This window comes from Portunus trituberculatus, chromosome 5 (genome assembly GCF_017591435.1).
Source record: "Portunus trituberculatus isolate SZX2019 chromosome 5, ASM1759143v1, whole genome shotgun sequence".
Classification (NCBI taxonomy): domain Eukaryota; kingdom Metazoa; phylum Arthropoda; class Malacostraca; order Decapoda; family Portunidae; genus Portunus; species Portunus trituberculatus.
The window spans coordinates 4,329,429-4,344,428 of record NC_059259.1 but is presented as its reverse complement, the minus strand read 5'-3'; the positions used below and the strand labels follow the sequence as shown (position 1 = coordinate 4,344,428).

Genomic DNA, 15,000 nt, shown 5'->3' with positions numbered 1-15,000 from the left:
GAGAGAGAGAGAGAGAGAGAGAGAGAGTGCCAACATTAACTATAAGGCTTGCAAACAGTGCTTCCCTTGAATTAATAGTCGATGGTCTGACTATTACATTGCAAACCAAACAGTTACCATTAGCACCGCCCTCTACTCTCCCTCCTCTCCCTCCAACTCTCCCTAAATCCTCTCTCATAAGATCGAACGCCATTTAAAGAGCATTGGATTCTACTTAAAGAGATTCCGCGACTGTCTTTTGTTTCCGGTGCTTGTTGTGGTTCTGGCGTGTATGGTTCTCTTTTTCTCTCCCTCCTCGTGTCATAAATCGGTAGTTTTTCTTATTTTTTAGCTCAGATGAAGCTAAAACAAAGTCAAAATTGGGTTTATAAGTTTGATTAATTATTTTTCTTTTCGTTTTCTTTTCTATTTACTTCGTTTTCTTTCTTTTCATTATTTTTTCCTTAATTTCGTTGTTTTTAGATGTTTTATTCATATCGTTTATAATTTTACGATGTTCCTCTTTTTCTATCTTCTTTCTATCTATTCCTTCACTTCCTATCATCCTTTTTCTATACATTTTGTCCTATTCTGCTTTTTTATTTATATTTCCTTCATTTCATTATTTATTTTCTTATTTCCACTGTTTTATCACTTCATTTGTCTTGTTCCTCTTTATTTAATTGCTTCTCATTCACATGCAACGAGAGATGGGAGGAAGAAAGGTGCCTGAGAGAGAGAGAGAGAGAGAGAGAGAGAGATAAAGACAGACAGAAAAATAGTTTAGAATTCCAAATCGATTAATATTTTCACTCACTCATGGAAAAAAAAGTCATTAAATTCTTTTCCGTGAGTGAGTAAAGCGAGTAAGGTCAGGTAAGGTCAAGTTAGGCAAGGTAAGGTCAGGTCAGGTAAGGTTAAGTTAGGTTAGGTTAGGTTAGGTAAGGTAAGGTAAGGTCAAGTTAGGTTAGGTTAGGTAAGGTCAAGTAAGGTAAGGTCAGGTAAGGTTAAGTTAGGTTAGGTTAGGTTAGGTTAGGTTAGGTAAGGTCAAGTAAGAGAGTCAACTAAAGCAAGAGAAAAAAGAGAGTAAGTTGAGTAAATTAAAGCGAGTGAGTAAAGCAAGTGAATAAAGCGAGAGAATCAATTAAAGCGAGAGAAAAAAGAGTGAGCTGAATAAATTAAAGCGAGTGAGTAAAGCGAGAGAGTCAATTAAAGCGAGAGAAAAAAAGAGAGTGAGCTGAATAAATTAAAGCGAGTGAGTAAAGCGAGTAAGTAAAGCGAGAGAAAAAAAGAAAGTGAGGTGAGTAAATTAAAGCGAGGTGAGGTGAGGTGAGTCATGTCAGGTAGAAGTGAGTCAGGTCAGATGAGTGACGTCACCTGGGTAATGAGGACACACAGGTGAGTCACGTGGGTCCCTTCAGGTGTCTTGGATTGATTCATCGAAAAATAACGATAAAAAAATGAAAAATAGATAAGAATTGTGTGGTTTTCTTATTTTTCATCTTTTTTCTTTATTTTTCATTCATTCATTGTCGAAATTAACGAAAAAAATGAAAAATAATGAAAAATTGATAAGAATTCTTGTTTTTTTCATTTTCGTTTTTTTCTTTATTTTCATTTATCATTGTCAAAAGTAACGATAAAAAGACGAAAAATTGTGAAAAAAATGATAAGAAATGACTTTTTTTCTCTTTTTATCGTTCAGTTTTCTTCAATTGTTCATTCTTGTCATTTTTATCATTATTTTATTTATTTAGTTTAAATTTAAAGTTGTGTCGAAAAGTAACGATGAAAAATGAAAAATTGCAAAAATATATAAAAATTGACTTTTTCTCTCTTTTTATCGTTCAGTTTTCTTTAATGTTCATTCATCGTTGTCATTTTTATCATTATCATTCCATTTTTCCCTTTTCTACTCCTTCTCCTCCTATTTTTCATCATCATCATTCCACTTTTCTCCTTTCTCCTCCTCCTACTTTTTTTTCTCCTTCGGTATAATTTCAGAATGGTTCGTGTGTATTTGATCTATAAAGACCCCGCTGTGTTTCAACCGCTCTCTTATCAGTCACTAATACTTTCTTATCTCTATTTCACTCTAATCTTGTAATATTTCACTTTCTTTATCAATATTCCGCCTTGCTTGTCAATATTTCAGCTTAATCTTGTAATATTCCGCCTTTCTTTATCAATACTGCGCCTTTCTTATCAATATTTTACTTTAAACTTGTAATATTTTCACTTTTTAGTCATTATTTTACTTTAAACTCGTAATATCTTCACTTTCTTATCAATATTTCACTCTAAACTTACAATATTCTACTTTCTTTATCAATTTTCCGCCTTTCTTATCAATATTTCACCTAAAACTAGTAATATTTCTACTTTCTTGCCTTGCCTTGCCTTATCTCGTCTTGCCTTGCCTTGCCTTGCCTTATGTTGCCTTATCTTGCTTTATCTTGCCTTATATTGATTTATCTTGTCCCATCTTGATTTATCTTCTCTTGCCTTGCCTTGCCTTGCCTTATGTTGCCTTATCTTGCTTCATCTTAACGTATCTTGCCTTAGCTTACCCTATCTTACCATATCGTAAACCCTTATCGTACCCTATCTTGTCTTGACCTTATGTATCCTTGCCTTCCTTTCCCTGGTCTTGCCTGGTCTTGTGTTATCGCAGTGTTGGCTTCACTCGGCGGGTGTGTTGGTGTGTTTGGCGTGTCTTGAGGCGAGTGTGGCTGTCAGGGAGTCCTTATGTCTAAGTCTCTTACTCCTCATCTTCGTTCTTGTAAGTGACGTAGCGGACTGATGACTTTTCTCCGTATATCAGGCCCTGTAGGAGGAGGAAAAGGAGGAGGAGGGGGAGGTGTTAGTCAGTCTTCTCTCTCTCTCTCTCTCTCTCTCTCTCTCTCTCTCTCTCTCTCTCTCTCTCTCTCTCTCTCTCTCTCTCTCTCTCTCTCTCTCTCTCTCTCTCTCTCTCTCTCGTTTTTAAGTTTATTCTTTTTTTTTCATTTTATACATTGATATTTAAGTGCTTCATTAATTTTCTCTCTCTCTCTCTCTCTCTCTCTCTCTCTCTCTCTCTCTCTCTCTCTCTCTCTCTCTCTCTCTCTCTCTCTCTCTCTCTCTCTCTCTTCCACCCTCACCACAACCAACATAACAACTCTTAACTCTCTCACTACCCATTTCACCATTAATCACCCTCTCCCTCTCTCTCTCTCTCTCTCCCTCTCCCTCTCCCTCTCCCTCTCCCTCTCCCTCTCACCTGCTGCTCCCCCTCCCTGGCTGGCGGGGACTTGAGGCAGTACATGAAGGGCGCGTACAGGAAGTTGATGATGGCTATCCCGTAAAGCATCCATTTAAATCCGAACGTCTGAACTAGAGTGCCGGACAGTGCGGGGCCTGGGAAGTGGGGTGGGGTTAGTGGTAGTGGTGGTGGTGGGATACAAATTGGGGTATAGATAGTAGTGTGTGTGTGTGTGTGTGTGTGTGTGTGTGTGTGTGTGTGTGTGTGTTAAAATGAGGAATTTGTAGTGAAAAGCATGGAAAAAATACTAGGAGGAGGAGGAGGAGGAGTAAGAGGAGGAGGAGGAAGAAATGTTTGTGTATTCAAGTTGTGGTCAATATTTTTGTTCCATTTGAGGTTTAAAACACCTTTTGTAGGGGGAGGAGGAGGAGGAGGAGGAGAGAAGAAGAAGGAGGAGGAAAGAGAATAAAAAAGAAGAAAGAAGGATATAGAGTAAGACAGAATAACAATAGATACAAAACACCATCTCTCTCTCTCTCTCTCTCTCTCTCTCTCTCTCTCTCTCTCTCTCTCTCTCTCTCTCTCTCTCTCATTTCTGTCTTCTTTCCTTATAATCCTTCCTTCAATCCTTTTTTCATCATCTCTCTCCCTCTTTCCCACCCTCTCCCTACATCCTGACCCTCCCCTCTCCCTCTCCCCCCTGCCTTACCAATAGCAAAGCCGAGGCAGAAGGCGACATCCCCAATGGAGTAGACAGACCCGTAGACAGCGGAGTGGCGGAGGTCGACGAGGTAACCCAGCTCAGGCATCATTGAGGAGTCCACCATACCAATAGCGAAGCCCAGCCCAGCGTTAGGAGCGATCAGGTGGTTAATCGTAGTGGCGCTGGGGATCTGTGGAGGGCGGGAGAGGGTGTGAGGTGCGTGGGAGGGTGTGAGAGTGGGGGGATGAAACACACCAAAACACACTCTAACACACTCTAATATAACCAAAACACAGTCTAACACACCGAAACACATCCAAACATACTCTAACACACCCAAAAACACACTCAAACACAGCAAAACACATCAAAACACATCCAAACATACTCTAACACACCCAAACACACACAAAAACATACCAAAACACACCCAAAACACATCCAAACATACTCTAATACACCCAAACACACCCAAATACCCCAAAACACACCAAAACATAACACCACACCACAAACACCCCCACCACACACACCACACACACACAGCCACACTCACACTCATAAGACAAATGCCGATAATGAAGAGTCCGAGAAGCGAAGCGAGCCAGCGTCCCATGAGGTGACCAAGGGGGCCGAATAAGTTAGTGCCGATCAGGTAGGAGACGGAGGCTGGGATAAACACAATGCCCAGCTGCCATTCCTCCGCGTCCATTGTGTCCATCATCCACAGCGGCAGGGAGGGCTCCAGCATCCCGATCCCCATGTTGGCGAAGGTTATGGCGCCTGAGAGGAGACAGAGAGGGGAAATAGGTTAAAATTGATGGTAGAGAGAGAGAGAGAGAGAGGTTATGGCGCCTGAGAGGGAGATAGAGAGGGAAAATAGGTTAAAATTGATGATAGGAAGAGAGAGAGAGAGAGAGAGAAGTGGGAGGTTTAAGAAAGGAGGAAGAGGAGGGAGAAGAAAAGAGGAGGATTAAGAAGAGGAAGAAGAAGAAGAGAAGATAATGAGGAATTTGTATGGTGAAGATGATAATAACTCTCTCTCTCTCTCTCTCTCTCTCTCTCTCTCTCTCTCTCTCCTGTAAACTTGTATGGGTTGAAGGAAAGGGAGGAAAGTTTTGTGAAGTGAGAGAGAGAGAGAGAGAGAGAGAGAGAAGTTGTTGAGGTGGAGAGAAACTTACTGGAGGGTTGGAGGGAAACTTTAGAGGTGGAGGAAAGTTGCGAAGGAAAGATGAGAGAGAGAGAGAGGAGTTTTGGTGGTGATGGTGGTGGAGATGGAGAGAGATTAACAGGTTATAGAGGAAGTTATTGAAGTTTTAAAGGCCACAGAGAGTGTTTCTCCCACTAATAATGTAGAAATAGTACCAATGTGTCACTAAAACCATAAAACACACTAAAACACACGTAACTTTACCACAACTGTATTTATAAGGCCACAGAGATGACTAGCCAGGTTTTTAAGAGTGTTTCCCCAGTTAGTAATGCAGAAATCGTGCTAATCTGTCACTAGAACCGTAAAAACACTATTGAAAACCCGTGTCACTTCAACTAGAGCCTTCGGAAAGTAGCAGAGATGGTAAATAGATAGATAGATAGATAGATAGACACTAGGACCGTAAAAAAAAACCTTGAAAACCCGTGTCACTTCAACTAGACCCTTCGGAAAATAGTAAAGATGATAGATAGATAAATAGATAGATAGATAGACAGACAGACAGATCTATAGATAAATAAATAGATAGACAGATAGATAGATAGATAGACAAATAATACGAATGGAAGCCGTGTGTGTGTGTGTGTGTGTGTGTGTGTGTGTGTGTGTGTGTGTGTGTGTGTGTGTGTCTTACCAGCAGCAATGATGATGTACGGGTCACTGATGAGCTGCATGAGTGTGGGCGCCTCGTCTTGCTGCTTGGTGATGGCTGGCTGCAACACCAACAGCTGCAGCACTGATGGAGAGAGAGAGAGAGAGAGAGTGAGTGAGTGAGTGAGAGAGAGAGAGAGAGAGGTTGTTCAGTTGAGGTTTTTAAAAGTCGTACTACTAATACTATTACTACTACTACCACCCTCTACCTTACCTTACTACTATTACTACTACTATGACTACTACTATTACCTCTTTTTCAACACCCAAACACACCAAAAACACCTAAACACACCCAAAACATTACCAAACACACTTAAAACACCCCAAACACACCCTAACACATCAAAACACACTTCAACACCCCAAACACACCAAAACACAACCCTACACACCCAAAACACATCCAAACATACCCAAACACATCAAAACACATCCAAACACACCAAAACACACCTAAAACACTCCTAAAACACACCCAAACATACCCCAACACACCCAAAACACACCAAAACACATCTGAACACAGTCAAACACACCCAATACACACCCAAATACGCCAAAACACCCTAAAACACACCAAGACACACCCAGAACACACCCAAACACACTCCAACACATCGAAACACACCCAAACACAGTTCAACACCCCAAACACATCCAAACATACCTATACACACCCAAACAAACCACAACACACCAAAACACACCCAAACATAACACCACACCACCCAAACACACCCCAACACACAACAACACACCCCTCCCCACACTCACAGCCATCTCCCAATGCCAGGACAGCCAGAATGAGGAAGGGCGCAGTCTTGCCAACAAATTGAAACATGATGCCACCGAAGGGAGGGCCAATCAACACTCCCAGTGCCAGGCCGCCCAGTGCGATACCCATGGCATTCCCGCGCTCCTTGTCATCCGGGTACCGCTCCGCTAACATGCCCATGCCTAGGGACAGAGATAAGAGATGATAAGAGGGCAGAGGTGGGAGATAGAGAAGAAGAGAAGGTAGATTAATGTATATATAACCACCACCACCACTACCACTACCACCACCACCACTACTACCACCTACCATTACCACTACCCCCACCACCACCACCACCACCACCACTATCAACACCACCACCACCACCACTACCACTACCACCACCACCACCACCACCTCACTCTTACTCTTATGCCCCTTACCTGTGTGTGTGTGTTAATTAGAGAGCTCACCTGAGACGGAGGAACACGAGGACCCAATACCCTGAACAGCTCTGGCGATGAACAGCACGAGGTAACTCCGGCCGAAGGCGAAGACTGGAAATAAGGACAAATAGTTGATAAATGAGAGAAATAGAGAGAGAGATAGATAAGATAAGGGGAATTAGAGATAAAGAATGGAATAGATAGATAGATTGGTAGAGAGAGAGAGAGAGAGAGAGAGAGAGAGAGAGAGAGAGAGAGAAAGTTAATCAAGAAATAAAGATACATAATTGATCGTAAAAAGAAGAAAATGACTCTCTCTCTCTCTCTCTCTCTCTCTCTCTCTCTCTCTCTCTCTCTCTCTCTCTCTCTCTCTCTCTCTCTCTCTCTATGTTCCAACACCACCACTTTACCTCTCTTTCTCCCTCTCTCTCAATTCCAGAGAGAGAGAGAGAGAGAGAGACAAGGAAATTGGTCCTCCTGAGTGTGAGAGAGAGAGAGAGAGAGAGAGAGAGAGAGAGGGGGGGGGGTAGACAAGTGAGAGAAAAATTGCCTCTAAGACCTTTTCCTTTCCACAGAGAGAGAGAGAGAGAGAGAGAGAGAGAGAGAGAGAGAGAGAGAGAGAGAGAATCAACCGCGAGCACTACCTCAAGAATCACCGACTCCTCCTCCACCTCTTCCTCTTCCTTCTCCTCCTCCTCCTCCTCCTCCTCCTCCTCCTCCGTTTAGCTTCATCAAGTGGAAAGGAAAATCACTTAGTTAATTATCTTTGTTAGAGAGAGAGAGAGAGAGAGAGAGAGAGAGAGAGAGAGAGAGAGAGAGAGAGAGAGAATAAAAGTTGTATAGAGAACACCAATATTGGATAATGTAAGGAAGAGGAAGAGGAGGAGCAGGAGGAGGAGGAGGAGGAGGAGGAATAAATGTTTCTCTATTCAACTTAAAGTCAATATTTTTGTTCCATTTGAGGCTTGAAACACCCATTGTAGGGAGGAGTAGGAGGAGGAGGAGAAGGAGGAGGAGGAGGTGAGAGAAGAATTGAGGAGGGAATGGAGGAAGAGAATGGCCCGAGAGGAGATATAGAGGAAAGAAGAGGAGGAAAGAGAGAAAGAGGAGGAGGAGGAGGAGATGATAAGGAAGAGAAAATAGAGGATGGGGAACGAGGAGAGAGAAAACTGAGGAGAAGGAGGAGGAGTAGGAAGAAGTGGAAAATGAAAAGAGAAAGAAAGAAGATGAGAAAAAAGATAGGAAGAGGAGGAAGAGGAAGAGGAGGAAAAGGAGAAGAAGAAGTAGGAGGAGGAGGAAGACGAGGAACAAGAAGAAGAATTGGAGAAGGAAGATGCGAAAGAAGACAGGAGAAGAAGTAGTAGTAATAGTAGGAGGAGGAGGAGGAGGAGGAGGAATACAAAGGAATACAAAGAAAAATCAAACAGCAACAGCCCTTTTGGTCCTTTCGAGGCTGTTTGGTAACTACTTCTAACTGGTTACAGATAAGAGAGGAGGAGGAGGAGGAGGAGGAGGAGGAGGAGGACCCTATTACTTACTGAGGGTGGAGAGAAACATGATGACAAATCCAGCAAACATTGGGAGACTGTAGCCAATTCTGGAACAAGGGACGAAGGAAGCTTGCATTAATTTTTTCACTTTTTTGTAGGTCTATGAAAATATGCAATTAGTTTTGTCTCTCATGGAACAAAAAGAATTAAAAGCGTGTATCATTTTCTCTCCTGGAATAAGAAAACGTGCATTAATTCCTTCACTTTTGTTACAGCCTTTAAAAATCTTGATCTTGTATCTCCTGGAAGAAAAAAACGTCCATTATTTTCCCTCCTTGAACAAAAAACCTTACATTAATTTCTATTTTTTTTATCTTGTCTCTCCTGGAAGAAAAACATTGATCTTGTCTCTCCTGGAAGAAAAAAAATAACGTATTTATTTCTCTCCTTCCTAGTAAACACTGGAAAAAAAAAAATTATCTTGTCTCTCGTGGAAGAAAAAAAAAGTGTATAATTTTTCTCCTTCCTGGTAAACACTGGGAAAAAATCTTGATCTTGTCTCTCCTAGAAAAAAAAAAAAAAACCTGTGATTTTTAACCTAAACTTGTTCATCCTAGGAAAAACATCCTTTACGTATAACATTTCCTATTAATTTGATGCATAGACATAAAGCAAAACTGTAAGACCTTTGACTTTATCAGGCTATTAGAAATCTACTGTAGTTTATTTATTTATTTATTTCTTATTAATTTGATGCATAGATATAACGAAAACTAAAAGAAACTCATAAATACCTTTCACTTCATCACGCTAGTCTATTAAGAGCCTACTGTAATTTATTCTATCTATTTATCTCACCCCGTTGTAGTTAACCCCTTCAGTAACATGACACGTCTTCATATTCCTCCAATATTAGGCAATTGAATACAGCTTAATAACCTCACATGGGGATTAAAACATTGAAGATTCTGTACTATTGACCTTCTGACCTCCATAGAAGCTTGCCGATGTAACTAAAATTGTCTAATCACATCCAAAACTCAGGGTAGAAATACGTTCCGGTACTGAAGGAGTTAACAGTCTTCCGTAGCCAGGTGTGACAACTTTACAGAGCATTTGTAACTCGTGTGTCTATTCTAATTACTCGATGCTTAGTGTAATCTGCGTAATAACTACTTTGAATTATATAAAAAAAGAATGTGAATCTCTCTCTCTCTCTCTCTCTCTCTCTCTCTCTCTCTCTCTCTCTCTCTCTCTCTCTCTCTCTCAATACCTGTAATTAGCAAGTCTCAGGAACAGGTAATAGTCTCACCTTTTTTATCACGAGTTTGAGAGAGAGAGAGAGAGAGAGAGAGAGAGAGAGAGAGGGTTGGAGAGAGATCTATACATAAAGACAAGTTGTATATATGTTAAGCTTTTAATTTCTCTCTCTCTCTCTCTCTCTCTCTCTCTCTCTCTCTCTCTCAGGTCGATAAGGACACTCTTGACCTCTCTCTCCTCCCTCTCTCTCTCTCTCTCTCTCTCTCTCTCCTCCCTCCTCTCCCTCTTTGCCTCAGGTCATCTCCATTCTCTCTCTCTCTCTCTCTCTCTCTCTCTCTCTCTCTCTCTCTCTCTCTCTCTCTCTCTCTCTCTCTCTCTCTCACAATGGTTTCTTTCACTGTCTCTTAGCAAATTTGGATAAGGCCTGTGCAAACTCTCTCTCTCTCTCTCTCTCTCTCTCTCTCTCTCTCTCTCTCTCTCTCTCTCTCTCTGAAGAAAAAGGTATGGAGGAGGAGGAGGAAAACAGAGAGAGAGAGAGAGAGAGAGAGAGAGAGAGAGAGAGAGAGAGACATTGTGGGGAGGGAATCATAAGAACAATAGATCGCTTTCTTTCTTTTCTCTCTCTCTCTCTCTCTCTCTCTCTCTCTCTCTCTCTCTCTCTCTCAGTGAAGTAACTCTTATAAACGTTTACTTCGCGGAGATCTTCACTATAAAAAAATGTCTCGCTATGCTGGCAATGGTGATGATAGTGTAGATATTGATTAATTCCTATCATATTTCACCCATTCTTTTATAATCTAGCGCCATTAGTCTTTTTATTAGCTTTCGTACCAGCCATTATCGTATGCGGCGGTCTTCACTATATAAAAAGTCTCGCTATGCTTTGATGGCGATTATGGTGTAGATATTAATTTTTTTTTTCATATTTCAGCCATTCTTTTATAATCTATCGCCATTAGAGTCTCTGTATTAGTTTTCGTATCAACCATTATCGTACGCGAAGATCTTAACTATATAAAAAGTCTCGCTATGCTGTTATGGTGATGGTAGTGTACATATTTATTAATTTCTTTCATAATTCAGCCATTCTTCTATAATCTATCACCCTTTGAGTCTTTTTTTATAAACTTTTGTATGTGCCATTGAAGAGCGGCGGTCGTAACTACATAAAAATTAAAATACCTCCCATTATTTCACCATTTCCGACATTGTAATGGTGATAAATGGTCAAATACATGTTTATTCTGATTGACTCTCCATAATATTAAACACTTTTATGATTTTATAAGGTTTTGTATGTGTCATTGTCACGCGCCCATCTTGAATACATAGAAGCGATGATATCTGCCATTAATTCACCATTTCCGACATTGTAATGGTGATAAATGGTTCTATACGTGTTTATTATGATTGAATTTCCATAATTTTTATAATGTATTGCTGTTTTGAGCCTTTTCATAAACTTTTATACCCGCCATTATTGAGCGTGATAGATGAAAAAAAACTTGCGATCTTTTTTTTTTCTGCCATTATTTCACCAATTATGACATTGTAATGGTGATAAAATATTCCATACGTGTTCATTCTGATTGACTCTCCATAATTTGTAACGACATTAGCGTGATTGACTAAATACTTAACGAATGGTTGGATATGCGATCTTCACTACGCGGCACAAAATATCGACATACATTACAAATTCTCGTTTTACGCAATACTTTCATCGATTTGTAGTAAAAATAATGAAGATTAATTTCATTGCACCATTTTCTCTCAATTCTGAATGTGTACATCTAAGAATTTACGATTTTTAAGGAGTTTATCGAAAAATTCTGTCTGGTTACTGAACGCACCTTGACAACACAGCCATTTTCACATCACAAAAACTCACATTAATATTATTCTAACATTTCTACACGATTTTTAAGTTTACAACCCATTACATTTCATACTTTTCCATAAATTCTCAGTATTTGTGGCCATCACTGAACGACCAACGCTGCCTTCCAAGTTCCTTGTTCCTTTCAGTGTCAATCGAGTCGAGGTCTCCGGTAACGTAGGATCTACGTTGCGCCTCCTCGATATTTTAAGTCATTTTTTTTACCCTTTTTTTGAGTGCTAATGCATGGAGAGGCGTCCTGGTGAGTCTGCGCGAGTGCTGAGTAAGTGCTGACTATTAAAAGTTTGTAAAATAGGGAAAAAATACTACAATATGGAACCACTAGCTTATTTGTCATTTTCTTATTTTTTCCTATTTTTTCATCCTTTTCCTTTGATTTTCTCCATTTTCCTTGTTAGTAGTTTGAAATGTGTTGTTTTTGTGTTCTGCAGTTTTGCGTGTTTAAATGTCCAAGGTGGGAATTTAAATGCTACGCCAAAGACATTTAAAAGGAGAGAGAGAGAGAGAGAGAGAGGAGGGGGGAGATGTGGAGTGAGGGAGAAGGAGAGGGGGAAGACATGGAGAAAGGGAGAGAAGGAGAGTGGGGGAGACATGGAGAATGGGAGAGGGGGAGAGGCAACAAGATGGGAGCCGGCAAGACACCTCATGGCATTCATTTATCATGTTATATATTTGTAATCGTTCATTTCCCAGCACGATTACTTGGTTTCCCTGACCGGTGAGTGTGTTGGTGTAATCCTGATGTAATTCACTGAAGGTCAAAAGGTGAAATGACACAGATAACTAGTGAAATACAGGGGTGGAGAGAAGAGAACCACTGAAGGTTAATGGTGGGGGAGGTTAGTGAGTGAGAGTGATTAGAACAAGGCGCCGCAACAACCAGGGTCATAAGGCGCCGAGGAGGAGGAGTGTTGGAAGGCAAAGATTAAGATGGAGAGATGTAATGAGTGACATGAACGAAGAGAAGTGAGAGACATAAGGATTGACATGAGCAAAGATAATATGGAGAGACGTAACAAGGAGAGACATGAACGAGATGATGCAATGGATAGAAACAGATGGATAGATGGAGAAGCAGAACTAAAGGGACGGGGGGAGGCAGCAACACGGCTTGGTTGTAATGTTTGGTTAATTACACACACACACACACACACACACACACACACACACACACACACACACACACACACACACACACACACTCCGACCTGGAACGGGATATCGTCTTGGTCCAGCCTGTGCGTGTGCTCCGCCTTGATAACGAAAGACACACACACACACACACACACACACCCATCCACCCTCGGGCCTGGAGCGGAATATCGTCTTGGTCCAGCCTGTGCGTGGGCGCCGCCTTGATAACGAAAGACACACACACACACACACACACACACACACACACACACACACACACACACACACACACACACACACACACACACACACACACACACACACACACACACAACACACACACACACACACACACACACACACACACACACACACACACACACACACACACACACACACACACACACACACACACACACACACACACACACACACACACACACACACACACACACACACACACACACACACACACACACACACACACACACACACACACACACACACACACACACAACACACACACACACACACACACACACACACACACACACACACACACACACACACACACACACACACACACACACACACACACACACACACACACACACACACACACACACACACACACACACACACACACACACACAACACACACACACACACACACACACACACACACACACACACACACACACACACAACACAACAACACACACACACACAAACACAACACAACAACACACACACACACACACACACACACACACACACACACACACACACACACACACACCACACAACAACACACCCACCCACCCACCCTCGGGCCTTGAGCGGAATATCGTCTTGGTCCAGGCTGTGGGTGGGCGCCGCCTTGATAACGAAAGACATACACACACACACACACACACACACACCCTCACATACCACCTCGGGCCTGGAGCGGGATATCGGTCTTGGTCCAGCCTGTGCGTGGGCTCCGCCTTGATAACGAAAGACTGCAACACACACACACACACACACACACACACACACACACACACACACACACACACACACACACACACACACACAGCCACCCACCCCCTACACCCACGGGCCTGGAGCCGGGTACCGGTCTGGGTCGAGGTCGGTGGGTGGGGGGCCTCCCCCCCCTGACGCCGTCTCATATATACGTTACGCAAAGCATTTTGAAAATGAGGATTCCCAAAAAGGCAGCTGGACACGAATGTTATAAAGATTCTGACTCGTTAGCAAGCGAAACTAATTTCTAAAATATAAAAATATTGCCGAGATGAGGGACAACGAAGTCTGTTCAAAAAACGTATTAAATAAAGTGTTTGAACTCCGACTTGCTTGAAAACAATTGTAAAGCCCACCAATTCCATTCAACACAATCGATAACGTCTTTTAAAAATTTTGACTATCTTTTCGATGTATCAACACCTGGCAACTCGCCCTATTAGAAAAATAAGTATTTAAAAAATGACGTTGTTTACAATATTAACAGGGCTACAAACCTCTCTTGAAGTCCACATATTTGACTTATCAGGAGCCCTGCACACTTTTCTCAGCATAAACGTGATGTCAAAAACACAAACGCTTCGCTACAACCTCAAACAAAAAATCACTGATAGCGGTGGAAGAAAATTTTACGTATTTTCGCCCTCTCATTCAAATCCTGAACAGCCTCTAAATCACCGTACTTCACTCAACTCAAGCATGGAACACACGTAAAACAATGCCATCTGTCATTACAAACACTTAAAAGGCACTTATGACTCCAAATAAATGAACTGAGACAAATATATATAATAGTGCAAGTCGATGATATGTGGCCGGCGGAGGAGCATTTTGGCGCGAGCCGGTGATGACGTCACAGCTTGGGGGCTCGTGACGTCACGGCCCGCCCCACTTCTCCTCAGTCCTCACTTGCCCTCCATAACACACAAATCATGTAATTGCGGATATATTTCAACAACAGGCATGAAAGATTAGGCCTATGGCTCCACTTTGTGACCTGCGAGGCCTGTAGTGAGTGAGAGATGAGGCAGACAATGGCTAAGAGAGAGAGAGCGATTCAGGGGATTGCTTTGTTGACATATTGAAGGCTTGCTTTATTGTGGGTTTTGAGGTGTGTGCAGGTGTTAGTTCACTGATATGTTGTCCTGTAGGTTACCAACGTTAGGTTATGACATGGCACCACCGTGAAATGTT

The 15,000-nt window shown here is 41.8% G+C and overlaps 1 protein-coding gene and 1 long non-coding RNA gene across 3 annotated transcripts in view; one reads left to right on the top strand and one right to left on the bottom strand.

The window, feature by feature from the left end:
• Nucleotides 1-1,907: 1,907 nt before the first annotated feature.
• Nucleotides 1,908-15,000, bottom strand: part of LOC123513518 (synaptic vesicular amine transporter-like) — a 38,032-nt gene continuing 24,939 nt past the window's right edge. The window contains exons 6-13 of the mRNA XM_045270733.1: nt 8,532-8,590; nt 7,021-7,104; nt 6,565-6,747; nt 5,771-5,872; nt 4,480-4,706; nt 3,930-4,113; nt 3,239-3,375; nt 1,908-2,806 (exon numbers count right to left, since the gene is read on the bottom strand). Coding sequence (XP_045126668.1) covers nt 2,741-2,806; nt 3,239-3,375; nt 3,930-4,113; nt 4,480-4,706; nt 5,771-5,872; nt 6,565-6,747; nt 7,021-7,104; nt 8,532-8,590 — 1,042 coding nt within the window. The 3' untranslated portion in view covers nt 1,908-2,740. The remainder of the gene's footprint in view (nt 2,807-3,238; nt 3,376-3,929; nt 4,114-4,479; nt 4,707-5,770; nt 5,873-6,564; nt 6,748-7,020; nt 7,105-8,531; nt 8,591-15,000) is intronic.
• LOC123513536 overlaps nt 11,778-15,000 on the top strand; it is a 140,165-nt gene continuing 136,942 nt past the window's right edge. Inside the window, exon 1 of one of the 2 annotated variants that reach the window (XR_006677392.1) lies at nt 11,778-11,905. This is a non-coding gene — a long non-coding RNA (uncharacterized LOC123513536). The remainder of the gene's footprint in view (nt 11,906-15,000) is intronic. The other variant, XR_006677393.1, reaches the window with a different exon arrangement.